General features: G+C 36.6%; 1 protein-coding gene across 1 annotated transcript in view; it reads right to left on the bottom strand.

Annotated features, from left to right (window-relative positions):
• CNTNAP2 (contactin associated protein 2) overlaps window positions 1-25,758 on the bottom strand; it is a 1,042,914-nt gene that overhangs the window by 315,965 nt on the left and 701,191 nt on the right. The window contains exon 12 of the mRNA XM_063405816.1: window positions 10,492-10,611. Coding sequence (XP_063261886.1) covers window positions 10,492-10,611 — 120 coding nt within the window. The remainder of the gene's footprint in view (window positions 1-10,491; window positions 10,612-25,758) is intronic.

Here is a 25,758-nt window from a genome sequence, read left to right as displayed (position 1 = left end):
TTATTTCCCATAGAGCTGTAATTTCTAAGTAATTTGGTTTATGCAGTGAGATAAGCCATGAATATATTCAAGCCAGTGCACAACACAAGTTCACAAGTCTTTTTGTTAATAGCTCTTGACCAGAAAAACTTATGAATCTGCCCCAGTTGTTTCTACTCTGCCTAACAGCGGTGTCAGTCACCTGAATATTCTCAGTACACTTTTTGGTTAGCATCCAATTGGCTCATCTGGTTGCTCATCAGATATCATACAACACAAAGAAGATTGACCATTTCAGCTTAGTTCTATGGTAATTACCAGAACGAAATTAGCAATAATATATCTTCAAGTACAAAAATGCTTCTGACAGAAACATATCTGATCTACACTCACAAATAATGCCCACTTGGGCTTTGGAGAGCTAAGTCAGCTTCTATGGGATATCCATGTCTCTGTCAGAACCAATTCCTTCCACTTTTCCCTTAGAAAAAGGGAATCCAATCGAGTAGCGATGGTCCTAGGTATCCATCACAATAATTTGTCATTTCCAATTGTTTTGTGACAGTATTTTTTCCTACTACTGACATGTTATCAAACATATTTAATTTTTTTATCACTACTGACAAGCTTATTCCATTGTAGTCAGCAAACACTGAAAGAAAATCTACTGTGATTTCCATTTGTGATGCACAAATGCATCTCAAAGTGAAGATAAAATGCTGTTCTCTTTGGAGGAGTATCATCTCAAGGCTTAGGGTACTGCTTTGGCAAAACCCCCAAAAGTAACTTTAGGAAGGTAATAATTTCTTCTCACCAATTTTGCTAACTTGCTTACTATTGAATCTTTCAGTGTGTGCAGAGTTAGTCTAATAAATCTCATCTAGGATAATGGGAGATTATTACCTCAATAGCTCTCAGGGAAGCATATCCTGAAACATACTAGATAAAGCCAATATTTACAAGCCTCCTGAAGAAAGGAAAATTGGGCTTGGCAAATGGAAAAAAATCTAAAGCAGGAAGCATAAAAAGCATGTTAATTCTCATAATCATGTGAACTCTGAACGTAATAAAAGTGAACCCAGACCCCCAACATTGAAACACTTGGTTTTCAGTACAAAAAAGGAAGATCCCTACACCTATCAGTTAAGACTTTCTGAACAAGAGACCTGGTTTGCAACTGTATCTTTCCATTCCAAATCTAAAAATATTCATCTGGCTGTAGATGTTCCCTACTCACTGCACAAAGTTTCACAGATCATCTTATGGTCGTGTTGGCTGGACTCTTCTCACTAAACCATATAGAATGCTAGCATTAGTTTGTTCTTAAGTTGTATCCTGCTTATTTCAGCCATTCTTCGCTTTCTGGTGCTGTGGATCAAGAGATAATCTTAGTAGTTTGCAACAAAGTCTGGCTTTTCCAGGACAATTCCTCATTGGTTTTAATGGAACTAAATGGTCACTTCCTAATATTTTCTGGTTGGCTACCATATTTTCAGCAGAAACTCTACTTTTGTGACCTTGAAATTAAAGGAAAAAAAGGCCAGGTTCCAGATGATATAAAATTTAAGTAATTTTTGCCCTCATTGCTATCCCTCCTCGGTCTTTATCCCACCACATGGAGGAGTCGGAGGGGAGCGGACAGCATACTTCTGGTGCTGTCCTAAAATGTGTACTGAGTACCCATACTTGGAATTAGTAAAAATATTGTCTGTAGGTTCACGTTATAGTTACTGCACATTTGTTCTTTTTCATAGAAAAGCACTACAACTAATTTTAAGTGATAAAATGCAAACACATAAATAATCTTGGGGTCTTCTAGAAGTGTTCAAAGACAGCCTTCACACAAAATCTTCATAACACTGTAGAGTCACATTCTTACATAATCTACGCTAATTCACTTATTAGGAAATCCTGGGTGGGAGACAGGGGAGAACCATTCTGTACATCTCCTGCCTGCAGAAACTGCATCAGCAGCACATTCCCTAGATGTGCAAGTGTAGATCAAAATGGATATCTCCTGCAGCTTATTCATTGCCCAAGTAACTTCTTTTTAAAACTTGTCTTTCAGAGCATAAATAAAGCCTGAGAATTTTTAGCAGCAATAGTGACAACACAGCTTACCTGCCCTTCAAGGCAAATTTATTTAGAAAATTACACATCAGGGTGGCAGCATTGCACTCTGAATGCTGTTTGGAAATTCTAGACTAGAATGAATCTCCTCTCACTCTTTGAAATTGCCTGTAATTTTTTTCATCACTTGGCTATCTGTTTCAGAAATGAGTGAACTTAATACACCATTTGTGGTCTCATCAGGATTTTAGATATTTCCTTTTAGCTAATCTGCTCTTTGAACATTTAGCTACATTGATATCAGTTTCAGGGGAATTATCAATAGCAACAACACTCTGAACAGGTAAATGGTGTTCTTCCTAGTCCCACCATCAATAAGACAAGACAGCAGAGGCAGCCAACAAAAAGCAGCCCTGGATAGAATTTGATGAGAAGATGTTCTTTGCACTGTTGATTAAGGACAAGGAAGCAGTAAGGGAGAAGCACATATGGGAAAGCATTTCTGTATACCTCAAGTCCCACGTGAACTTAGTGACTCACACCTTGCGGGCTTTGAGGCAGTACAGCTCAAAGCCCACAGAAGCACAGAGCAGCTTTCCCAGTGTTATAGGGAGTACAGAAAAACACACACCTCACATCATCTGCAGCCCTCCCCCTCAAACAACAGAAAACCTCTGAGGAAATATTATCATCACAATAGAATAAAATTTGCAAACCATTACTACCAACTCCCACTATTCCAGGGGTAATTTAACTGTCTAGTCTTAACTTGACCTTAATTTTCTGACCAAAAGCAATAATAAAAGTTCTACAGAAAACACAAGTTTTGTTTGCCCTTTCAATAATATTCTCTACAGGAGCAATTTTCTAGGGATAACTGAAGCATATCACTGCCCTGAAGCAGCTTGTGCCAAGTTCCCTACATCCCCAGTAGGGAACAAGTGTGTGGGAGTGAATTCAGAGCTAAATATTTGCTTCTAACATTCACGGTAACAGTTTGAGGTAGATGGTACCCATCATTATTTTATTTCCAACCAGCTCTTTTTTTTCCTCCTCCAGTTGTGGAGGTATTTCTTGAAATATAGGCTTGTGAGGTCCTGCAATGCACAGAATTCTAAAAAGGATTATTGTATTCTAATTTCTGAGAGGTTGGTTTCCAAAAAATGAGGAATATTTTCTGATTGCAGGCGATGTGAGGATTTTTTGCTTCTCCTAGACCAAATAATTCAGCAAAACAAAGACTCTGCTTGATTTTCAGCTAAGTCTATGTCACGCTCAAAAGCCAATATGTTATCATGCTTTGAGGTCATTACACATTTAGTCATCTTATGCCTGATGTATGGATATTTATTCCAACTATGAGCATCTGAAAGCATCATTAAGATGATGACATGACATACTTTTATTCATGTGTATTCTTATCTGTTTCTTCAGAGTTTGAAGTGGGGCAGAAAAAGAGAGGGAAAATTACAGGAATGTAATCAGACAGCCAGAAATGTTCCTATTACTTGGTGACTTAAGAAGGCACCTCGAGTGTCAATGATAAAGCTTGTTCCCTTCTGAAACAGAGCAAATCAAGAACTTTGCCCTGGAGGCAGACTCCACATGATATTTTTTGTTTTATGTCTTAGGCATTTTCTCTGCAGTTGCAAACTGGGGTAGCTTTTCACTTTCTACAGATGCAAGAGTGACTGTAGAAAATATTTAGAGATATTCCAACATTATTTAGGATCATGTAAATTTGACATAATTTACTCAAACCCTGAAGCCATGACATCACATTTTCATTACTACACATTTTTGCTTAATGAAGTCACCAGGTATTGATTCACAACGTTTTTTCCTCCCTCTCTCCAAATTCTATGATTTATATTGTGATGAGCCCTGAGATTATTAGAATTTTCATCTCTGTGAGGGGGCTGTTTCTATGGCAGTGTGTGTTTAAGTAATGAACATTATAAGAACAAGTAAAAAATCCCATGGCCCTTAATACAAGGCTATAGTCCTTTACTCTTGCATCCTTAAAAGCCTGACAATACAACAAACTCGACATGCTGTCACAGAACACAGCAACACACTGCTCTCACTCATTCCTTGCCATCTAGATAATGGCTTTAACCAGTCCAACTCAAATAACTACCAAGCACAGAGGTGCCCAACATCATCACCTTTTAGTGATAACCTGAGGCAAACCCAACAAACCAAACAGAAAAACATCCTGATTTAGTTCACAAGGACTCCAGACAGCAAGCTGCATCTAATCAAGGTGAGTCCAGGTAAAAGCTAAAAATTACAGTCTGTCAGCTGATTGAGGCAGAGTGGAAAGTTGTACCCAGATGGAAAAACAACCATGATCACTTTTGTAGCAAGTCAGTTCTGTGTTCCACGGCAAAGTGAAAAAATACACTAGTCAAATTTGCTAAGATACATTAAAGTACCACAACGAGCAAGGAAGTCAAACTTGACATAAATTAAAAACAACAACGAGAAAGCTGATTACAAATGAAAATATGTACCAATGAAACCCGGAATAAAAAGGGCATGCCTTGTAAATAAGAGCAGATGAAAAATATAATCAATGAACCAAAGCTGAGATGCAGGATGCTTCAGCCAAGTTGGCAGGCAAAGATGTAAACATAGTCTGTTCTGCTTCCAGGTTTCTCATGGGTCTGTTATTTCACTCTGATGCTTAGAAGATGAACTCACCTTAGGAAGAAAGTCTGCCATCAGAGATGCTGCTCTAGACATGCTGCACTGATGCTTCAATGACTAGTTTCTTCTTTCTCAGTACATTTTCTCCTTTCTTTTTTAACAGAGAGTCTAGCTTGATAAGTGAAAACAACCAAAACCGATGTCCTAAATGCCTTGATACTTTCCCTTTTTTTTTTTTTTTTTTCTATGTTTGTTTCTCCTCTTTTTTCATCTGCAAGGAAACAAGCTTGGATATTCTGCAACAACAGCCCCAATCAATTTCAAATATTTGTTCTTCTTTTTATTTCTCAAATGTAATTTTAACTTACAAAAATGACTGACAGACTATTAAAAAAAGCCTCCCAAAATCTCTCTATAATGGAAAGAAAAGTGTATGAGATGCTTTTAGAAATAAAAACTTAATTTCATGTGTAAGAATTGAGACAATGAAACCATTTTTCTTCCTCTATTTTAGGCAAGGGACTCAAATATTATTATTGAAAGCTTTCTGCATTAAAATTACACTAGGTAAGGTCTCTATAATTGTCATTAAATAACTTAACATTGCCCAATGAAAAAAATTGTTTATTGCCTTCAAATATGTATCAATTCATTCTATTCTAGTCAAAAAACTAAAAAATACTAACTTCTTCCGAAATCTTTACTTTATTTGATTAAATTGCCCAACATTTTGTTTCACTTTTTAAATACACATGTATATATTTACACATGCATGAATAAAAGTTCTGGTACCTTGGAAGTTCAGTAATGCAGTTCTCAGGCAAGAATTCTCATCTGAGAGCAGATATGAGCAACAGAATCAAACATTTACTGCTTCTAGGGCACTTTTCCTTAGGATGTAGTGACAGCACATTTATATTCATGCCATATGTTTCTACATATATCAAGTGTAAAGCACTCCACTGACCCACTATTCAGAGAGAAGAGCCACAGGATACAACAGTTGTGGCTGTTTAATGTCTGCTCACAAAGTCATTCCAGTAATTATTACATGTGCTCCTTCTGTTAAAAAAAACGAGGAGAGAGAAGGGAAGGAGGAGAGTGGGTAGAGAAGTCACCTCGTACATTTAACCTTAATGAGGCAGGCTATGAATACTCAAAATGATTTCTCAAACTGTTTGAAGATGAGCAGCTCGAGGCAAACAAATTGTACTAGAAAGGAGATGGGCTAAGTACCACTCAAATGGAGCCATCATGCTTGCAGCTATTTGGATCCTGAGATGAGATAAAAGCTGCATCATGGAGGCATAAAGACTTCAGGACCAATAGAAAGAATTAACTGTCATATCTTCTGGTAAAATACATTAGGAAACCTTTCAGTTCTACTTTGCATCAGTAGTCTAAATGATGAAGCACTGGAAACAGCAGGCTATGATTTTCCTCTCCTCAGCTTAAAGCCTCAAGCAACTACAGGAGCGTTGATCTGCCTCTCCCAGTGACATCCCTTACAGCCATTAGGATAAATAATTCGGCCCTTATGGTCCCTCTGAATCCTTCCTCTATTTTATTCCTCACTCTCAAAATTCTTGCAGGAAAAATGCACAAGGTAAGATTATTAATAATCTTACTCATCTGACAGTTTTTTCCCTCCCATCCTCCTTGTACCAAACAGAGAAAAAGAGAAACATTAAAAACAGGGAGTAATCAATTTATTTCTTGTGTCTTTCTCAATGAGGCTGAAACTAAATCTGTCAAAAGAAAAGGAATCAACCCTAGAGATTCAGAAATACTATACGAAACATGAAATGAAGCTGCAATATACCCAAACTTTGCCCTAACAAATTTAGGATATTAAGATATCCCAACAAATACATTAAAAAAGCAATTCTTTCCACTACAGCTACTGCCCTAATGACAATTAAGGAGAAAATAGGAAAGGTCAAATTGGATGCTGAGAGAGCAACCCTCTAACTTTGGAAAAACTGGTTTGAATGCAGAGTCTAACTTTGCTTTTTGTGAATCTACCTCTGAAAGAGGGCAAGAAGACAGAGCTTTGAAAGAGTTCCCTGTTGACCTTAGCCACAAAAGAGGTTAAACTGAAAAGGAGTCTAATGGTTAAACATTGTGCCACAACACAACACAGCATCAAGGAATACCTTTTCCATAAGTGCATTAATTCCATCTTTCTACCTCTAAGCATTTCCAATACTGTTTCTAAAAAAAACCCAACAAAACAAAACAAAAAAACCCCACAAAAACACAAACTGCACAAGATGAACAGCAATGCCCTAGAACTTTGAAAAGCTGTTTTATTGCATCAGAAATAGATAGTTTGAATGTAATAGCTCAAAAATCTTCATTCCACTATGAGGACATAAAATTAATTCCTCTTGACTATCAGAACATAGCTCTGAATACAAACTTTATTTGGAGAAGACAAGGACAAGACAACTGAAAGGAGAAACCTGGGATGTCTTTGAAAATAGAATTGTTTGTAGAGACCATGAACTGCTGTGGGGAGCACATGCAATTACATATTTCTGACTTTGCACTATGGAATCACCAGCATAATTTAGAAACCAGAACAGTTTTTAGTTACCACAGCAACATCTGTGAAGGAGGTCTTGTCATGACACTCACCAGTTTACTAAATTGAGACACACTAAATTTGGATGTGGATTATGCCCAGAAATATGCCCAGACAGCTGTCCTCTGCACCACAACTTTCTCTCTCTTTTTTTTTTTTCTTTTTAATATTGTTTGGCATGTTTGGGTACCATACTGTTTCCTGACTACAGACTCTGTAGATGAAATGCCGATATGATGATGAAGTTATTAATTTTGTGGCTCAATATTTGTCATACAGTACATTAAAGGCCTAAAGACAAAATTTCTCAATAAACAATTTCAGTGGCTTTTCAGGGTATTGTCTTTGTCCCAGAAGGCTTACAGTCAAGGGAGAGTGAAGCTCACTTGCCAACATTTTGCTCCAGAAAAACTATACTACAGTAATTGTGAAAGTAGTACATAGATGTTAAGCCACTTTGTTTTACATAGATTTATATTAACTTTGTAAGCTTTGTGGACTTGCTTTGTTGAGGAATGGGACTAGGAGGTTGCACTTCACATTTTTAGTCATTAAAATGTTCTCTACCTGCTAGCTTCACCTGAATGAAATAAGGTGAATTTAAAATGTGCATTAGTAATTTAATCTTGATTAGTAATTTAATATAGTGATGTTTGTTTAACATAGTGGAAGAATAGGAACATTTGGATTTGACTCTCAGACTAGAGAGGAAAATACACTTAGGATTGTCTATTAAAATAAAATATTGCTACCTTGCCATATTTTATTTTTCATTCAGTATACTCCACATACCAATCACTATAGTTAAATTTGTAGGTTACGTAGTTTTATGTTCACAAAAAATATTTAATTGTAATTCAGCTAGTTTAAGGGGTTTTTTTTCAAATATAGTTCTAGCAACACCATGGAATAGCACAAGCTGGATACTAATTTTTTTGAGAATTCCTCTCTTATTTTAGCATGTTTCAGTGCTTTTTATTATCTGACAAGATATGTATAATTGATACAGAGTTCTACAGAACTGTGTTATTGATGAAACAAAGCAAATTCCTCAAGTAATCTCCTTCCCTTCACTAGTGTGCATGCTGCTGATAATACCCTATATAGATTCAGAAAAAGATGCAGGATGTTGTAAAATTTCTCCTAAATTTGTAGCTCATTGCCCTCCAGCCTCAGTGCCTCAGATGACCACTAATCAAAAGAAAGCAAGAATTGTGAGAGCTGCAATGTATAGACATTACACAGTATGTACACAGGTGATGAGCTTTACTCACTTGGGAACAACTGTCAGTTTTAGAAGCACAGATTAAAATTACTTTCCATCAATTTTCACACATCTCTTGCAGCCATTTGCATTGTAATGAAGAAATAGTTGTTTTAGGTTTTTATTTTTAAAACTGAAACATTTATATGGGTCTTAGTGCAAATTGCCTTTTTCTTGTAGCAAAGAGCTGCTGATGAGAGCAATCCAGTTAAAAGAGAAAATTGCATTTTTCCACAGCATGCTTTATATCCAAGTGAATTAAATCATGCATCACAATCTCCTTGCACTGGTTAGGAAAAGGCCACATTTATATACTCTGCAATAGTTTTTTAGATGAAAAATGTTAGTAAAATGAAATTATTACTTCTCCCTTTTTTCCCCCCACAACTTTGAAGAAGCTATTAGGACCTGCTGTTGTATTTTTATATTTAGCACATATGAGCAATGTTGTAGTACTGGGTGAGTGTACTTTTCTATGACTAACCCCACTAGGGCAGTATATTTTTAATTTATAAATTGACCCTTGAAGAGTAACCAAAAGCTACAGCCAGCACTGAACACAGCAGTTCTGAATAGCAGAAATCACTTAAATGGCAACATTCTTGGCCTTGTTTCCTGCAGTGCCTGCCTGATTAGTTACTGATGCTGTTCACGGTGCTAGTTATGAGTTAAAAAGCTCTAAACGGCTCAGGATCTGAAAGAGTGACTTCACACCGTGTCTCAGGACAGACTGCTTGGCCTGTCTCTCCAGCCCAAGTGGCACTGACCGCACCGGCAGATCTCAGGCTCCTTTGGAGGCACCCATTTATTATACAAACACAGACATTAATGGCAACCTGGAGCAGTGGTATTCTCCTGTTCTCCAACAGGCTGCCTACTTATGAGCACCTGATCTGGGCTCTGAGGCATGAACCATTCATCCCTCCTCATCTCTCCTATCTAGGCTGGGTAAAACCCAGGCCCAAATGTGTCCAAGTTTCTCTGCCTCCAGAAGAGTTGTGGGAACTTCAGAACCTGTGATCTCTAAAAAGTCAGAGACAACATTTCAACCTATGATAATGACTTCACCTTCATGTTGCTGATGATGGAGCCTGAGGACCCAGGCATACACCAGATTTCCAAAACAAACAGGGTGAAATTCAAACTTGCTACGCAGACATTTGGGGAAAGACAGAGTACATTTTTTTTTAATCAGCTACCCAATATTTCATATCCTAAAGAGTGCTGAGACAATCACTATGCATTAACAGAACAAAGAAATAATATAGTCTCTGTGCAGAAAATTGTCCTGTTCTTTGTGATCATATTTTTCTGCCTCATCATGGCAACATAGATGACTAAGAATTGATACTTTTGGTGAGAATACAAAACTAGTCTTAAAACCATGAAACAATATAAAACAAAACAAATTAGTGTAGTTATGGATATTATCTCCAGAGTTTAACAGGTGTTAGAAGGACATACCTAGTTTAAAAGACAAAACAGATAATAAATAAAGAAAACTCAAATGTTTTGCTTCTTTTGCAATTAATTTCTATTCCCTTCCTGTGGTGGTAAGATGCCTTCTACAACACTCGGTGAACAAGAGATACTATTGAACTCCACTAGGTTGATATACAACAGTTTTGGTAAATAAACCTATCTATTGATTTTTTCTTTGTGTATCTTTTAAAAATTTTTAAATGATGCAACACTGAGGATACAAAGACCTACTAAGACTAACAGATGCAATTCAAAAAGCTTATTAAATTACTGTCTTGCTGAGTCTATCCCAAGTAGTGACTGCAAATTTGATGATCCCTGATGAAAAGCTCTTAGTAATTATTTTTCTTTTAAAAAGAAATATGAACAGACTCTTTCTCCTAAGTACATTTAAAAAGACTCCCCAAAAACAAAACCCCATTTCAACCAATTTAATTAATAAATACCATGCCGTTACCTGTCATGTTGCAGTAAACTTTCAAAGGTCCCAGTGTCCCACTGCCATCTGGATCTATCCAGTAGTAATTTGATGTTTTGCCCAAGTGTTTGTATGCTTCACAAGAGAGTTCATAAATAGCTGAAATGAAATAAAACAGAGCAATAAGAATAGTTGCAACCTGAGGGAAAAATATTCTTAGGACAATTAATGGATCCTGTTTATATACAAAGAATTGTACTTTTGACATTAACGCAATATCACTGAGGTTCACAGAAAACAAAACATCTTTCCAAAATTATAGAAGTGACTACAAGTTTGCAGCACATAATTTCTGCTTTTGTAATGTGAGGAAAAGCCAAAATAGGAAGAAAATTCTAACAGCTTGGGAAGAGGGAGAAAAAATAACACTTTTCCAAGAGTATGTGTTTAAACAATTTTTTACAATATAGTTCATAACTTTGTTCGTATTCTTGTTTAAGTTTCTATTACTTCTGTTGATAAAACATGCTTTTACACTTAAGCTTTTTTTCAAGAGATACTAAAAAAGCTTATGAGTTTTCTCTCTAAATTTTCTAATTATTCATGTTTTATTATAGCTCTGAATAACACTGAGTTTTAAAACTGAAATTTCTCACTACATGCATTGCCTGTCTCTACACCTATGTAGTTTCTCTATTACATGCATACAGAACCAATTCTCTGGTCCAGCAAAGTCTGAAATATCACAATATTTGCTGGAATAAGTTTAATTAATTTAGCAGACAGTTTTGTTTCAATTTTTCCTTGAATACTGCTTTCTATTTCAAGTCATAAAATTATTAGTCAAGTTGTGTTATGATGAATATCCAGAAATAATAAAAAGCATTGTAGACAGAACATTTTCTAGCAACACCCATATTTTCTTACAAATGTAGAATTTTTGAAAAATTATGTGTATTGAATATGAAGAAATAATTTTATGGTAAGAAAAAGTAAAACCAATAATTTATATAAATTGTTCTGTGGGTAGATATGCATAAAAATGGTGAATTACATAAATATTTTCCTATACAATTCTTTACAAAGGAATGTGTAACGCTGCTTTGTTTTTAAGGACCAGATGGTACCGCTTTTTTGTTTGGAATCAATCAATCAGCTGCTAAAATAGATGAAATGTTTGTTTAACCAGACTTCATATCCACTCTCAAAAGTCATCTAATTTGTTGGCAATTCTTGCAAGTAATCTCTTTGCTAAGACTGGCTTTATTTCAAATGTCCATAAGGACGACCTGTTTTGCTGGGCTCTGATGATGATGAGTGACTGATCACACACACACATTTAAAGCCCTCTAACCAAACATCAAGATGGAATATGGGAAGGAAAGCAGAGCTTAAAAAAAAAAAAAAAAAAATCAAATGTTGATGTGGCACAAATGCAAGGCTAAAGGCTGTTATCTATCTACAATTTCCTTGTGATGCTACAAGAGAAAGAATTTCCTGGAAATTTGTACGTGTCCATTATAGGAGATAAAGTAAATTTTACACAAGTAAATTGTGAAACATGCTAAGCCATTTTCCTCTTTCTCCACAAACAAAGGTCAACATATTCTTCCATTATCAAGGAGACTCTGTGTCTGTTTTCAGGCACTTCATGCAGAATTCATAACCTATTTTATTCAAAAGTATTTCCCTCACTCTCGACCTGAAAAACCTGAAAAAAAACCCCCACAAAATACTAACTCCATGAATGTATAATTGTTGTGATACCAAGTGGAAAATTTTAATGGATGCACTCCAGGTCAAGTCAAGAAGAAAATAAATATTGTTTGTGATCTTGCTGATGTTTTGTGGTTTTGGTTTTTTTTTTTTTTCAGAAAACCAGGGGAGCTTTTTCTCTGTAGTAACTAGATCTTTATGTAAGGCCACTTGACATTTTTATTCAAGTTTGCAGCTTTCAAGAACACAGGACAATATTTGCACAGAGATAGTGCTGCAACTCAGAAATCAACATTAAAGAGTGCCATATGGAAGTTAAGTGTTTTTCTAGAAAATGAAGGGGTTTAGACTGGACACCCTTCTTTCTATTCTTCTGGAACTAGGCAAATAGAAAGTGTTATGCAGGTAATAGTTTTATAGCATAGAAAAGGCTGCTTTTTAATGTCACCTTGGTTCAACTTCAACTTTATGTTGAACACCAATAATAGAAATTAAGATTCTTCTTCAAATGAAGGCAAAAGAGTGGGTTATTCTAAACAAATTTACTTGTGAAGTGTTCTTACGAGTGTGGGATAGTTTTCTGGGAGATATTATACATATGTGTAGAATCCTAGAATTAGTAAAGTTGGAAATGACTTTTAAGATCACCATGTCCAACCATCAACCTTTGACCACCACCATGTTCACTACTAAACCATGTCCTCCAAGTGCTGAATCAACAGGCTTTGTTGAAAGGTTCCAGGGATGATGACTTCATCCCTTCCCTGGCAGTCTGTTCCAATGCTTTACAACCCTTTCAGTGACTTGAACCATCCCCCAACCCCTACCTTGAAGCCATTTATGTAGATCTTAAGATAAAGATCTCAGAAATGGAAATCAACAAAAATGAAAAGGTAGGTACCAGTGCATTAATATAAATCACTCCACAGGTACATAGGAACAAAGTGAAGGGACAAGTGAATTTCACATACTGACAACATAACCAGTAATTAAAGGTGCAATAGGAAACAGCAGTCATGTTCTGGTGTATGAAAACAATTGATGACAAGAAGAGATCTTGTTGTTGCCTTTGGATGGCAAAAGGCAGCCACTTAAATCAAGAAAAGAACAAGAGCAGTAAGCATCAGGCAGAAGGCAACCCAAAGTGGAGGAAATTAAGACATGAAACCAAGGTGTCAAGTGGATGATGACATAAAAAGGAAGACACCACAGAATCACCTTACTAGCCACTACTTGCTTTTCCAAGTGTTATACAAAAAAATCAGTAGTGTGGAAGACAGAACAGGTGAAACTCAGAGAAAACCTAGGATAGATGAAAGGGCTAACATTTAGGAATGCGGAAAGTCACCCAAGCACACTAAAACAGAAGAAAAAACAGAACACAAGGAGAGACTATGGCAGAATCAAATCAGCTTAAATGAGAAAACTGATAAGGATTCCAATAAAAAAGCAAAAAACCTAACTGAGCAAAGAAAAGACAAAAAAGCAGAAGGCAAGGTTTGGATATAAAGTTTACAGTGTTCACATGAGAATTTGGAGAAATGGTTGCATATATCCACATACAGACAAGGGAGAGGGAGAAAGAAAAGGGCTTTGTAGTGCTGATCCCATCTGGAAGATAAGAAAGAAAAATAAACAAAAAAAAAGTGGAAGAACTGAAGACCCAAGGGCAATAGAGTTTTGCTTTTCAAGCCAGTAGAAGTGAAATGCCAAAAATGTATATTTGCTTTTTTGGTACCTGGTCCAAATACACAACATATGAAGTCTTAAGGGACTTCAGAACAGTATTAAACCTCAAAACCTTCCAAGCTAAAATGTAAAACTCACATGCATCCTGATGTCTGGATAAGCTATTTCTAGCATAATAAATCTAGCTGTCTCTTTGTTGAGGTTTTTCAAAGGTCACTTTTATTCCTTCTTAAGAGAATAGGGGGGGAAAACCCTCCCTACAAACAGCTTCACTCCTTAAATGCTTTTGTATTGCATCAAAAATTGTCTACAAGCTGCAAGAGGTGAAAACCTGGTCAGAACAGCGATTCAACCTCTTAGTCAGGAAAAAACTATGCACAAAAAGAATCAAATTAGAAAGAGAAGAGCACCAAAAATGTACTTTTAAAAGTTTAATCTCTTGAATAGCACAGATCAAACTGAGATCACCAAAACCATTTCATGATAAAATTGGAAAGAGTTTTCTGTGTTCCAACTTTAAGATAAAAAGTTTTAAAACCACAAATTAAAAAAAACCAACTATATCTTTTGGTGTGAAACATCAAACTTCTCTAAACTTCTTGGTATAGGCAGAAAATCCAGTCATTTTAATTAGCTAACAAATGCAACTATGAATGCATTTTGAAGTTCACCATTAACCAAGCTAACATTCACAACAATGGATTTGAATGATCATGGCTTGAGGGGAAAAGTATCTTTTCTTAGAAAAGCTTGATTAGGTGAGTAGGCTAAGGGAGAACAGCCTAGAGTGAAACAAATACCAACAACAAACCTTGTAGCTGCACAGACTGTAAAAGCATTTTCATCTCTGCCTTTCTTCATGGGTTCTGAATACCAAAGGGAATGTGGTGATGGATGGGGAAGTCAACACTCATTTCTGAGTTTTTAAGATCCTCTATTTTAAACATTAGAGGAAAAGTAAATAGTTTGAGAAAGAGTTTACAGAATAGTTTTCCCAGCTCAAGACTGTTAGTCAAAAGTTGGAAAGAATCCACACCTCTTAGATTTCAGTGGCACCTCAGGGCTTGAGGGAAGCAGATGTTCTCCTGTTTTACTTTCTGACTGGTGTAAAGATCAAGGGATAGTTATCCTGCACAGGTGGCACAGCTGCTGGCTATCTCCAAAAAGCTGAATAGCTGAATGACAAAAAGAATTTAGAAACTCTCTGGCCCTATACAATGTTCCCATAAAATTTCATTAGCACCTTGGTGAACTAAAGTTTTCCCATCACTATGCGAAAAGGCAGCTTGAATTTTAGGGCTGACAAAGAGCCTTCTTTTGTAACTGCAAAGTTCATTATAAATAGATTACCTAGCATGACAGTCTGCACTATGTGGCTCAATGAATGGGTTGCAATATGTTTTGTTTCTGTCAGTGAATGCAGTTGCTGCAGGGAATAAACTCCTTTAAACACCTGCTAATATAGAAGTAAATCTCAGCTTTACAGGAACATGGCAAAGGTGTAGATACAGAAAAATTGATGGAATTAAATGACAGCAAGAGTGACAAAAACAGGCAATGCATCAGAGCCACAAAGTCCAGCTATGTCTCTCCAGAACTTTCAGCTTGGAAAAATTCTGAAAAGCTAAACAGACTGTGAGGTGCTTGGGTTTATATAACTCAAACTGGTTTCAGCTCTTGAGCCCTGAAAGCACAAACATGCAATGAATGGGGAAAACGTCCAAGTGTACTGAGAAATAACTGCACACTGAAATGACATACCTGAAATCTATTTTAAAATAATAAAATAAGATTTTTTTCTCTATTATAGCATCTATTCAGAAGATAACTGGAAAATATTAAAAAATAACGTTTTATACATCAATACATGTACGCTGTAAGTTACTGCTCTGTCAGCAGAATTTTGTCTGTGCACATCCACATTAAACCTATACTCATCCTTTACTCATTGCAATACTATATGGTGGAGAAATGATGTCTTGCAATTCCTTTAAGATAAGTTAAAAAACCCTAGATATTTAATCCTAGTCAAAGATATATATATATGAGAAAAAAGAGAAAAATACCTTCTGTACTCTGACAGAAGGAATACACACAGCTGCTGGGTTTCTGTACTACTTCAAGTATATTAAAAAGTTTATAAAAAGCTCCAAAAAAAGCCGACATGATGCAGCACTACTTCAATGTTCTTGCTGTTCTGCAGGACAATATCTGTAATGATTGGAACCAAGCCATATATCTGCCAGTTTCTGAAGTCTGTATATAAAAATTCTGCAGTTTGGAACTCAATTTTACAATGTCTAAGAACTGGAAAAGTAAAATAAATTTAAAAATTCATTGTCCACCTCTAGTTAACGTAAAATAAGAACATATACTGTTAAAGTCAGACAAAAATAAGTGTAAACAAGTATTTATTTTTGTATCTCACACTGTAGCAGATAAGTAACCCTTTCAGATATGACTTTGAGATGAAATGTTTTCTGATTTAGCTTTAACTAGGTTCCCAAATATTAGAAGTGACCTTGTTCATTTGCTATTGGAAAAGAAAGTGGTTGGAGACTTCTGCTGAGCATTCCTGGCTTTGCCCTCTCCACCTTTTTAGGCTGCCAGTTTATAGAAGCTCACAACCCCTTCAGCTATGAGAGCTGAAGTCAAAAATTAATCACAAATCAAAATCCAAAGAATCACCCCACTACCAGCATCCAAAAAACCTCATTAGTCAAACAATGACAGAAGGAGGAAATGAAAGCTAAGGGAGAAACCATCACCATTCTGAGAGAGTTGCATATGTATCTAAAATTCTTTGAGCTATTTGAATACACTTCTACTTATCATTCTAAGTGTATGCACACTCATCTGAAAAAGAGCTCCAAAATATTAAAAACATCTAACACAATCAGATCCTGCACAGAGAAGGTTCTAAGGTAACCAGTATCTGTTTTAGTGTTTTTTCTTGTAATTTTTACTTATTACACAATGATATTAATGTAAAAAACCAAAAGGTAATGAAACACCTGGTTTGCTTTTTGCATACTGCCAAATACCCCCTTAAAAAAAAAAAAAAATCTTTCTTAAAGTATCTTCAAAATATTACATGAAATAATAAAGCCCTCCCCTAAATAAAAGGTGGCAGTGAAGAACAAAGATAAAATCCTAACTAGAAAAAAAAATTGTCTTGCAACCTCAACAGCAGTTCTTTATGATAAATTTATTATGGACTCTCACAGAGAGCAAGTTCTGCATGACCAGAAGGTAGATCACCACAAGCCACACCACTAAATATCAGGTACTTGCAGCCAGGATGCCCTTGTAAAATTAGGTTACCTTGATGAGGAAAAGCAAGCAGCCCTTTCAGCAAAATATATGGCTCTAGTAGGACAAAGCTGTAAGACCTTCAAGGCTGCTGGCCCTCACAACGCAGGAAGCAGCTGTGGCTGCTCAGTGTGCTCACCTGGACAGCCCAGAGCAGCAGGAATATGCCAGCATGCCCAGCTGGCTGCAATGCTGAATTTCTGTGCCCAGCCTATGAGCACTTGGAAACTAACCTGGATGCTGCAGTGAAGTTTGTGTCCAGGTAGAAAACTTATACACATCCTAAATATGATGTGTACACAAATTGTACATAAAAAGATTGATTTTGACATGTGAAATGGATCTACTGTGATGCCAAAGGGAATTCCAGGGATTGCTTTCTGAAGAAATATAACTATTCTAGATGCAGTTACAGTTCATTCAGTTAGTATCAAATGACTTTCCAGATAAAAAACAAGGACTACGGAAGCATCCAAATGTGACAAGCCCTTGCCATTGCAATATCACCTCATTATTGAAGACAGTGGAAAATAGAAAACCTGCCTTTCCTGACTTCATACATGACTGAAAATTTGAGTAAACACAAACCTCTAAAGCCCCAAGTGTAACACTTGCAATTTGTGTGCTCATGTTGCATCTGCAAGAACACTAATTTACTATGTTCTTAAAGAAATGTTGCTATACGTGAACAGCCACTCAGCAAAAACCACAATTTTCACATATAAATGCCATTAGGCAATTGGTAAATTTCATTGTATATAAGAGAATTGGAGAAAATTAGAAGGTATCATGGACAAGTTCACCAAATTGCAGAGGTGTATGACATGGCCCATGCTCTAACCACTGATTTTTCCACTTGCAATAAAACTCAGATCAAGCACCATTTTTCAGCCATGACTAGGTTGCCTCCTCAGCCAGAAGTTGAGCTGAGCTACTGCAGTCCCAGAAGTACAAGCAAAAACAACCCCTGGCATCTTTAAATACCTTCCCGGTATTTGTTTTTTCTGGGTTACCATCACTTTTTTGGGGCCCATGGTTTACTCTCACAGCTAGTAAGGCAAACACATGAATTCTAAGAGCTCAAAGCTTCATCCTTTCACAGTCATCACATAACATTAGCAAGAGTCTTTTCCACACCACACAACTATTTTACTCATGACAGTTCAAATACAAAATTAACCTAAAGCCCAAGGCTTCAATCCTGTTACCCTCAACATCCCAGTAAATAAGTACTCCATCATTCTACAAGATTATTCCTGGAAGAGGTAGTTCAACTACTCAAATTATATTTGAAGAAATAAGTGCTGAGATAAAAAGCAGAGTCATTTTGTGGTCATAATTAGTATAACAACAGAATCACAGTGGCTGTAGAGAACCTCAAAGGTAATGAAATCCACCTCCCCTAAAAAAACCCAAAAAACCAAAAAAAACAATTACATCAATTCCATGTATCATTCCTGACATAGTCCAGTTCAAAATGACATAAATTCCTTGACACACCAAGGCAACCTAGAGCACCACCAGCCATTCAGGATCAACATTTGTTCCCCGCTCTACACTGTGGCTATGTTCTGCTGCAACTTAGACTCATAATTTCTCTTTCTATTCACCGTGAATTTGGAGGACAGGTTAATACACCCCTCCTTGCAACCATCTTTTATCTATTTGCAGACATGAATCTCTTCTCTACATTAAAATGGCCAAGTTTGTTCATTTTGATCAACGGTTGCATTTTTTAGGTGCTGTATTATTCTCTCTCTTCTCTGGATTTTCCAATTTTTTCATGAAGCTTAGTTTATGAAAATGGAAAATGGCCAGCACAGACAGATTAATTTGCACATTCCACAAGTTCTGCTTCTCTTAATTCATCCCTAAATTATTTTTGTTTTATTCACAGAATCATAAACAATGAACTATGAAGCAAATCAGCCATCAATAACCAGCACTTCCACAAAACTGAATTAAAAAAATGAAACAAGTCAGCAGTTTTCCTCAGCCATTGCTCCTATAATTGGTTAACACTCCCCCAAGCATAGTCCTTCCCAGTGCTCAGTAGATTTACAACTCAAAATCCCTAAAATAACTTCCCAAAGGAAAAATGTTCTTTTGTTTTGGTTCTCAAAATTTTGCATATTTACACAATAGCACACACATAATATTACATATGTATGAATCATAGAAATAAACTATAGAAATATCATATTAATAGTTTTTTTCTTAAATTTAATCAGGAAGGTAAACCAACAGAAGTAATTTCAGTGCTTTTTATATGGACTAGTGTTCATTTCTGTCCATGGCTGCACTGGCAGTCATGCCACTAAAACTTTCCAAAAGCAAAGATCCTTCATGACTGAGCATAAGCCACCTTCACACTGGCATTGATCTAAGCTTCAGCCTTCTAAAAGCTTCTATATCTTCCTCACATGCTCCCTCTGCCTTCTACTGTCACCTAATGAATTTATAAAGTGCTCTCACCATTAGCACAATATCCAAATATGCCCCATCGAAAGAGAAATTAAATTAAAAGCAGTAAAAATAAAAACAAGATACATGGAAATTTGCAGACTTTTTGTCAAGTTTACTCTAGGCTCAGTTATGTTAGTGATAAACATGACAATTACTGTTGTGGTAAAAAAGAGAACAAAATAGAAGCTTTGCCATCAGAGTGAGAAGGAGAGCACAAGTTTATTTGCCACTGAGATAACAAGGAAAATTACTGCTACAGGGGTGAAAACTGCAATTTGAGCTACTACACAGTAGCTCAACCCAGGAATTTGCTATGAATACAGAAAAAAACAACCCATTAATGGCAAAATGAAAGGTGCTTCTGTTTCTCTCTCAACTTTGTTCTTTGCTTTGGGCTGGGAAAGGGGGGGAAGAGAGAAATTAATTTAAATACAAATGGCTGAACCAAAATGGATTTTTAAACAAATTTAGCAGTGATTTTAAATTACAAGCCATAGATTAGACAATTAGCATCTTTGTAACAGTGTCAGCCTACAGACATCACAAGAAAGTATAATTAGACACCAGTTTTTAACAAGGTTCTTTTGTGAATTAAGTCATCCAAGAATACACAAACACAAAAAATGCAACCAACCAAAAAAAAAACAAACCCAAAAAAAACCACCCACAAAAAAAACCTAACACAAAAACACAACCCCAAAACCAAAAATCAAGCATGGATTTTGGGACCAAAAAAACACCGTTCAAGCTAGAAATGGCACAATTTAATTTTGAATCTGGATAGCATTGCACAGTTGTGTAGTGGTAAGTAATTAATTCCTGGGCCCTGCATCTGAGAGGGAAGATTGTCAGAGAAAGTCAGATATTCTCCATACTTTTGCTGGTCTTACACTGTGGCCCAGGCACAGAAAGCTTCAGAGCTGCCTAGAGCTTGTTCAAGTCTTGTCCAGCTGGGAGGTAACAGGAACACTGCCAATACCATTGTGTTCCCTTCTTCCTCCTATCCCTCTCTTCCAGGCAAAAGGCTTCAAGGTTGGTATGAAAACAAATTTTGAATAATCCATCCCCTTAAAGAAAAAGTATGAGTTCTACTCTAATTCTTACTTATTTTGTACTGCCACGGTATTGGAAGGGAGAAGAGACAAGGGCCAAATCTTGGCTTTACAATTTGCCATCTGTGTAATACAAATTCTTGTTTACTCTCTACAGTGAACACCTCAGCCAATTATGCCAGAGCCAAAGCAGGGGAGACAAGTCCTGTAAAGCCAGGTCAAAGATACAGATTATCTGGAATCTTATTTTAACACAAGATATCTGTAAATGGCTACACACAGCAAAGACACTGAATAAACCAAAGGATTCTCCCTTACAAAGTATACATTGGTTCTTTCCTGCCAGGGATATCAGAGCATTTGATCTCTCTTCAGACCTGAATATCCTAATCAATGTTAAACAATGCTCAGATGAACATGGTGATGCTCCCATTACCTCGCTTTGAAAGAGACTGTAGTGTCAGTTCTTGTGTGTTCACAAATATTAGTGTTCCCAAAATCCACTAACCACATGTCCCTTTACAGGACTGTAATCCAGTTTTATTTTTACCAGCCTAAATAGTTTTTTGCAGAAGCCCTCTCTTTAAGGGTAGAAATGAGCCAAGACACTGACTCCCATTTGAGAATATGAAAAGGGTCCTGGTTTATTCTTTGCAGCTCAGTTATCCTGACTCTGACTACAGCAAGCTCCTACTGCAAGGTCCAGCTGCAGACTCTGACTGCTGGTTATTTACAGGTGGAACACAACTGCAAGCATTTCCTTACCACCTCTGCCTGCAGGCTTTTACCTAACTCAGCTGTGACTGCAGGCACCAACTCCATCAGACCCAGACTGACCTCACAGCAGATCTTTTATAGCAGCACCTCTCTTCCTTGTTTTGTTCTCCTTTATGTTTCTCTGGATCATTCCTTCTTCCTCAGAGCTGCTCCTCCTCCAGGTTCTTGTCATCCAGGTCCTCCCCTGAGCAGCCAACCCACCCTTTTTATTACACTTATCTTTATTACTCACAGCTGCAACCCATTAAGGGCAACGCTGTTTCTCCCCTTTGGTAAATTAGTACAACTATGACTTATCTGGGGTGAGATCTCCTATAATCCTTTCTTCTACACTTCCATTGGTGTTATTGTCACCATTTTCTGCCCCTTTCCTTCCTTCCTTTTCCCCACCCGAGATCCCTAAATGTTTTTGTATCTGACCTTCTCATAACCAGCAATCCAGTGAAGAAAATAATGGTACTTCTCTTGGCTGTATTTACTGAATACAAGATATACTTAAGGGAAACTACAAGTTAATGGAAAAAAATCTCAAACAAACCAACAACTGGTTAAATAAACTTTCATAAAAAATCCCAATTAAAAAGCTTATGTTTGAAAAAACCCCAAACAGTAAGCCACAGAACAGTAGCTTGCTTACAAAACCACTGCTATGCACACAGGCTGATAGACACCTAACCAAATACTGGGTTTTCCAGAGGAGATGAGCACCTATTTCCATGAACAGGAAAGATGTATAGCATTATGAAAACAAATCCTCACATCAGCATTTACTTTATCTCAATCAAAATGTCCTCTATCAACATGACACCAATTTAGAAGGAATGCATCATGTTTGTCATTTCCATTAATCACTAAACAACTTGCACTGCCAACAGAATTCAACCTTTTTAACTGACATAAAAATATCAACAGAAACATCTGCTCCATGTCCCCTTTTTTCATGCTTTCCCTCTGATGCTTTCAAATGGGAATGACTGTGTCCTGGCAACTTCCTAGAAATCACTTTTACATCTTTTTCACATAATGTATGAGCTGTGAAATTAGTAAGATGTTAGATGGGTACCTTGGGGGCTGCCCTGGTTGGCACACAGTCTATTTTGTCAGTATCTGTTTCAACAGCAGCACTGCAGACTATTAGTTTAGACTGTTTACTGAGGGGATGAGAATATAGAGCGTCAGGTTCTGAGAAAAAATGCCTGTCTGCAGACCTACAGAGAACCAATGGCAGGGCAGAAGCCAGAATAATACCCTGCCAGACTGCTCCCAGGCCCACCACAGGAGACATCAAACCATTCATGCCCATCTGACTCAAATCAAAGATGCACACAAGTAGCAAACAACCTGTCTGGGGCTGTCACAGCACAGCCTCAGCTCCAGCATGTGGGCATGGATCCCATCACTCCCATCATCAGGAGCCACTGCTAGCAGCTCTCCCCAAAACCTTTTAGACCAAGGGAGTTTCTGCCTTGGACAGTGACACATCATGGGATGTATGGAAAATGTGGCTCAGGATTGCACAAGACTTATAGGATATTTAGGGATGGAACAAAAGGCAGGAAAAAGCAGAGGGCTAGACATTTTGGAGGAGGAAAAAAGTGCAGAAAAAAAGAGGGATAAGTATAAGTAGTGGTGCGGTAAGTATGCTTGCCTGGTTGCATCCTGCATCTGATCAGCAGAGTCTATTCTGCTTTCTTGTTAAATTCCTTTCCAAATCTTTCCTGGGCATGGTGCTCCTGTGTGCACACGTGTATGAGTATGTGGCTGTGAAGAGCAACTGAGGAGGAAAATAATCAGAGCAATGATTAGAGAAAGAATGATGAAAGGAAGAAACAAACTGCTGAGGTCGATAGGAAAGCACAAAGAAATTGAGAAACCTTAAAATGGGGGAAACAGAAGAGGGCTTGAAAAGGAGAGGCGTCAGAAAGACATAGCTCAGTTAGCCTAAGCATGAATCTGAGAAATGCAGTGATATTTGTCATGTTCTGAAAGTGGAAAATATAAAGAAAAAAAAGTGGAAAATATAAAGAAAAAAAAAAGGCAGTCACAAACAGCACATTATATTTTCCTCTCTGTTTTAGAACATCTATTAGTGCCTTCTGAACATAAAAGTATACTGAAAACATATAAAATACAGTAACCACAGGCAAAAGTAAATTTAAAATTTTATACACAAGTGGTTAAGTCATTAGGGAATAGGTATGGGATGAATGAGCTGGTGTAAAAGCTACATAGGTATACATGGGCTTAAAAATCAGCAAGATGAGAGTTAAAGAAAGACTATGCTTCCAGTAAAATAAAATTAACACTGCTAGATGTAGTTAAGTATGTGTAAGTGGTATAGTTAAGGCTTCTACTGAGAAAATGAGAAACTACAAACAAAGTCAACACATTTCAGTAGTTTTACTACTGTTAGCAAACTGCATTTTTATTTATGAAACAATAGTGATTTCCATGCTTTTGTAAAATTTTGCAAATGTATATGACTCCTCTGGCTTCAGTAAAATATGAAAGAATTTCAATAACCTGTCATTCCCTCTGCTAAGAGACTTGCCCAGCCAAGATAACTATTGTCTGTACTACCTAAGTGATATTTTAAAGTGTATTTAAAGTGGTATTTTAAAGTGATAGTTATGGAGCATGACTGATACTGAGCATCTATTTTTGTTAATAGATTTTGGTCCTAAAACTTCCCCTTCTTTATCTCCCATTTAAATTACAGTACATTGGAAAGGAGAATAAAACTCAAAACCCCTCCAGACTAAAACTACAAAGAAGCATAACAACTCTTACCCTGAATGAAAAGGGCTAATATAGACATTTGATTCCTAAGGAAGGCACATACAGGTGCAATACATTTATGCTGCAGAACAGTGAAAGAAATATTATAATGATGTTCACAAAAGGAAATGTCCATAAACAAGAACCAAACTGAATCAGAACCCCCACCCTCTGGAATACTTATCATTCACATGGAAATATCATAAGAGAACTGACAATAATGATTCTTTATGTTTATTTACTGCAGAAGCCATACGCTTATTCTTATACACATTGTTATACTAGTTATTAAGACAAAATATGGTGTAGAATGCACACGTATCTCAGGGTTTCACTCCATCTAATTAATTTTTCTTCCTCAGTCCACAGTCCTATAAGATTGATCATCGTCAGTCTTCAACACACTGGAAAATTTTTTATAAAGGTAGAATTTATCAAATCTTTCTGCATTAGGTGATGTGCATAAAAATGCTACAAACCCTGGATAATGTCTGGTTATCCATTGGTGCATAGTGTCTTTTAATAGCAAGCCTAATTACACCCATTATGTTCCTCTAATTGGAGCTGTTAAAAAAATTTAAAGAAAAATTTTATGTGGACAGATAAAAATATATCTGCATGCATATGTGAAGAAATTCCCATTGCTTTGACTGTGATACATCTTTAACAGTTGATATTTGCATTAACTTTATTCTCTCACATCTGAGAAAACAGGATTAGAGTGACTTCAAAACATGTTTTTTCTGTCTAATGGCTGTCAATGGGATTTTAATATAAGCACCTTAAAAAACTTTAATTGCAAAAAAGCATTAACAGTGAAGTATGCAATATGTTAGATTGTCTTAATGGAAAAGTTTAAGAAAAAGCTAATTAATTTTGAAGTCTTTATTTGCAGAGTTCTTTTCAGGCCATGAATTAATTCTGGCTTTGATTTTATGGTATAAATGAGCTGCTTTAAAGTTATCTATTGTTAATTACATGTTCTCTTTTAAGTGTCCCTTGGAAACAATATTTGGTTGTGCATTGTGAACAACAATAGAAATAGGTTACAGTAGTCTGCAAAAAAGCTCAGCTAATACCCAAATTTTCCCAAATGCAGACTGCAGTTCAGGAAAGTTACTTACTTAGTTTTACAAGAGTTAACTACAAATGAATTAAGAAAAGGCTCTGAGTTAGACCTTGACTTCACACTGTTCTTCCATTTTACCCCACATAGTAGAAATTTAGCTTCAAAACTCACGACACTTGATTCTAATGTAGAGCTATATATAAACCACTCAGGTATACAAACAGCTAAAACCTGAAGTCCACTTTCACCCCTTACAGTCTCTCTTAAACCTCACCCAGTAGAGTTATGTCCAGCTGATTTTTTAATTTCAGCCAAAATTCTGCTTGTTGATTATTCATATTCTGCTTTGCATCCTAATGTCAACTTTCCCCACTTTACCTTCACCAAATACTCCTGGTGCTATTGCACATATTGGAACTGCAGCCCTTTCTGGCCTGAATACAGACC

Source organism: Prinia subflava, chromosome 1 (genome assembly GCF_021018805.1).
Source record: "Prinia subflava isolate CZ2003 ecotype Zambia chromosome 1, Cam_Psub_1.2, whole genome shotgun sequence".
NCBI lineage: Eukaryota > Metazoa > Chordata > Aves > Passeriformes > Cisticolidae > Prinia > Prinia subflava.
The sequence above is the reverse complement of the archived record's forward strand: the minus strand, read 5'-3'. Positions and strand labels throughout refer to the sequence as shown.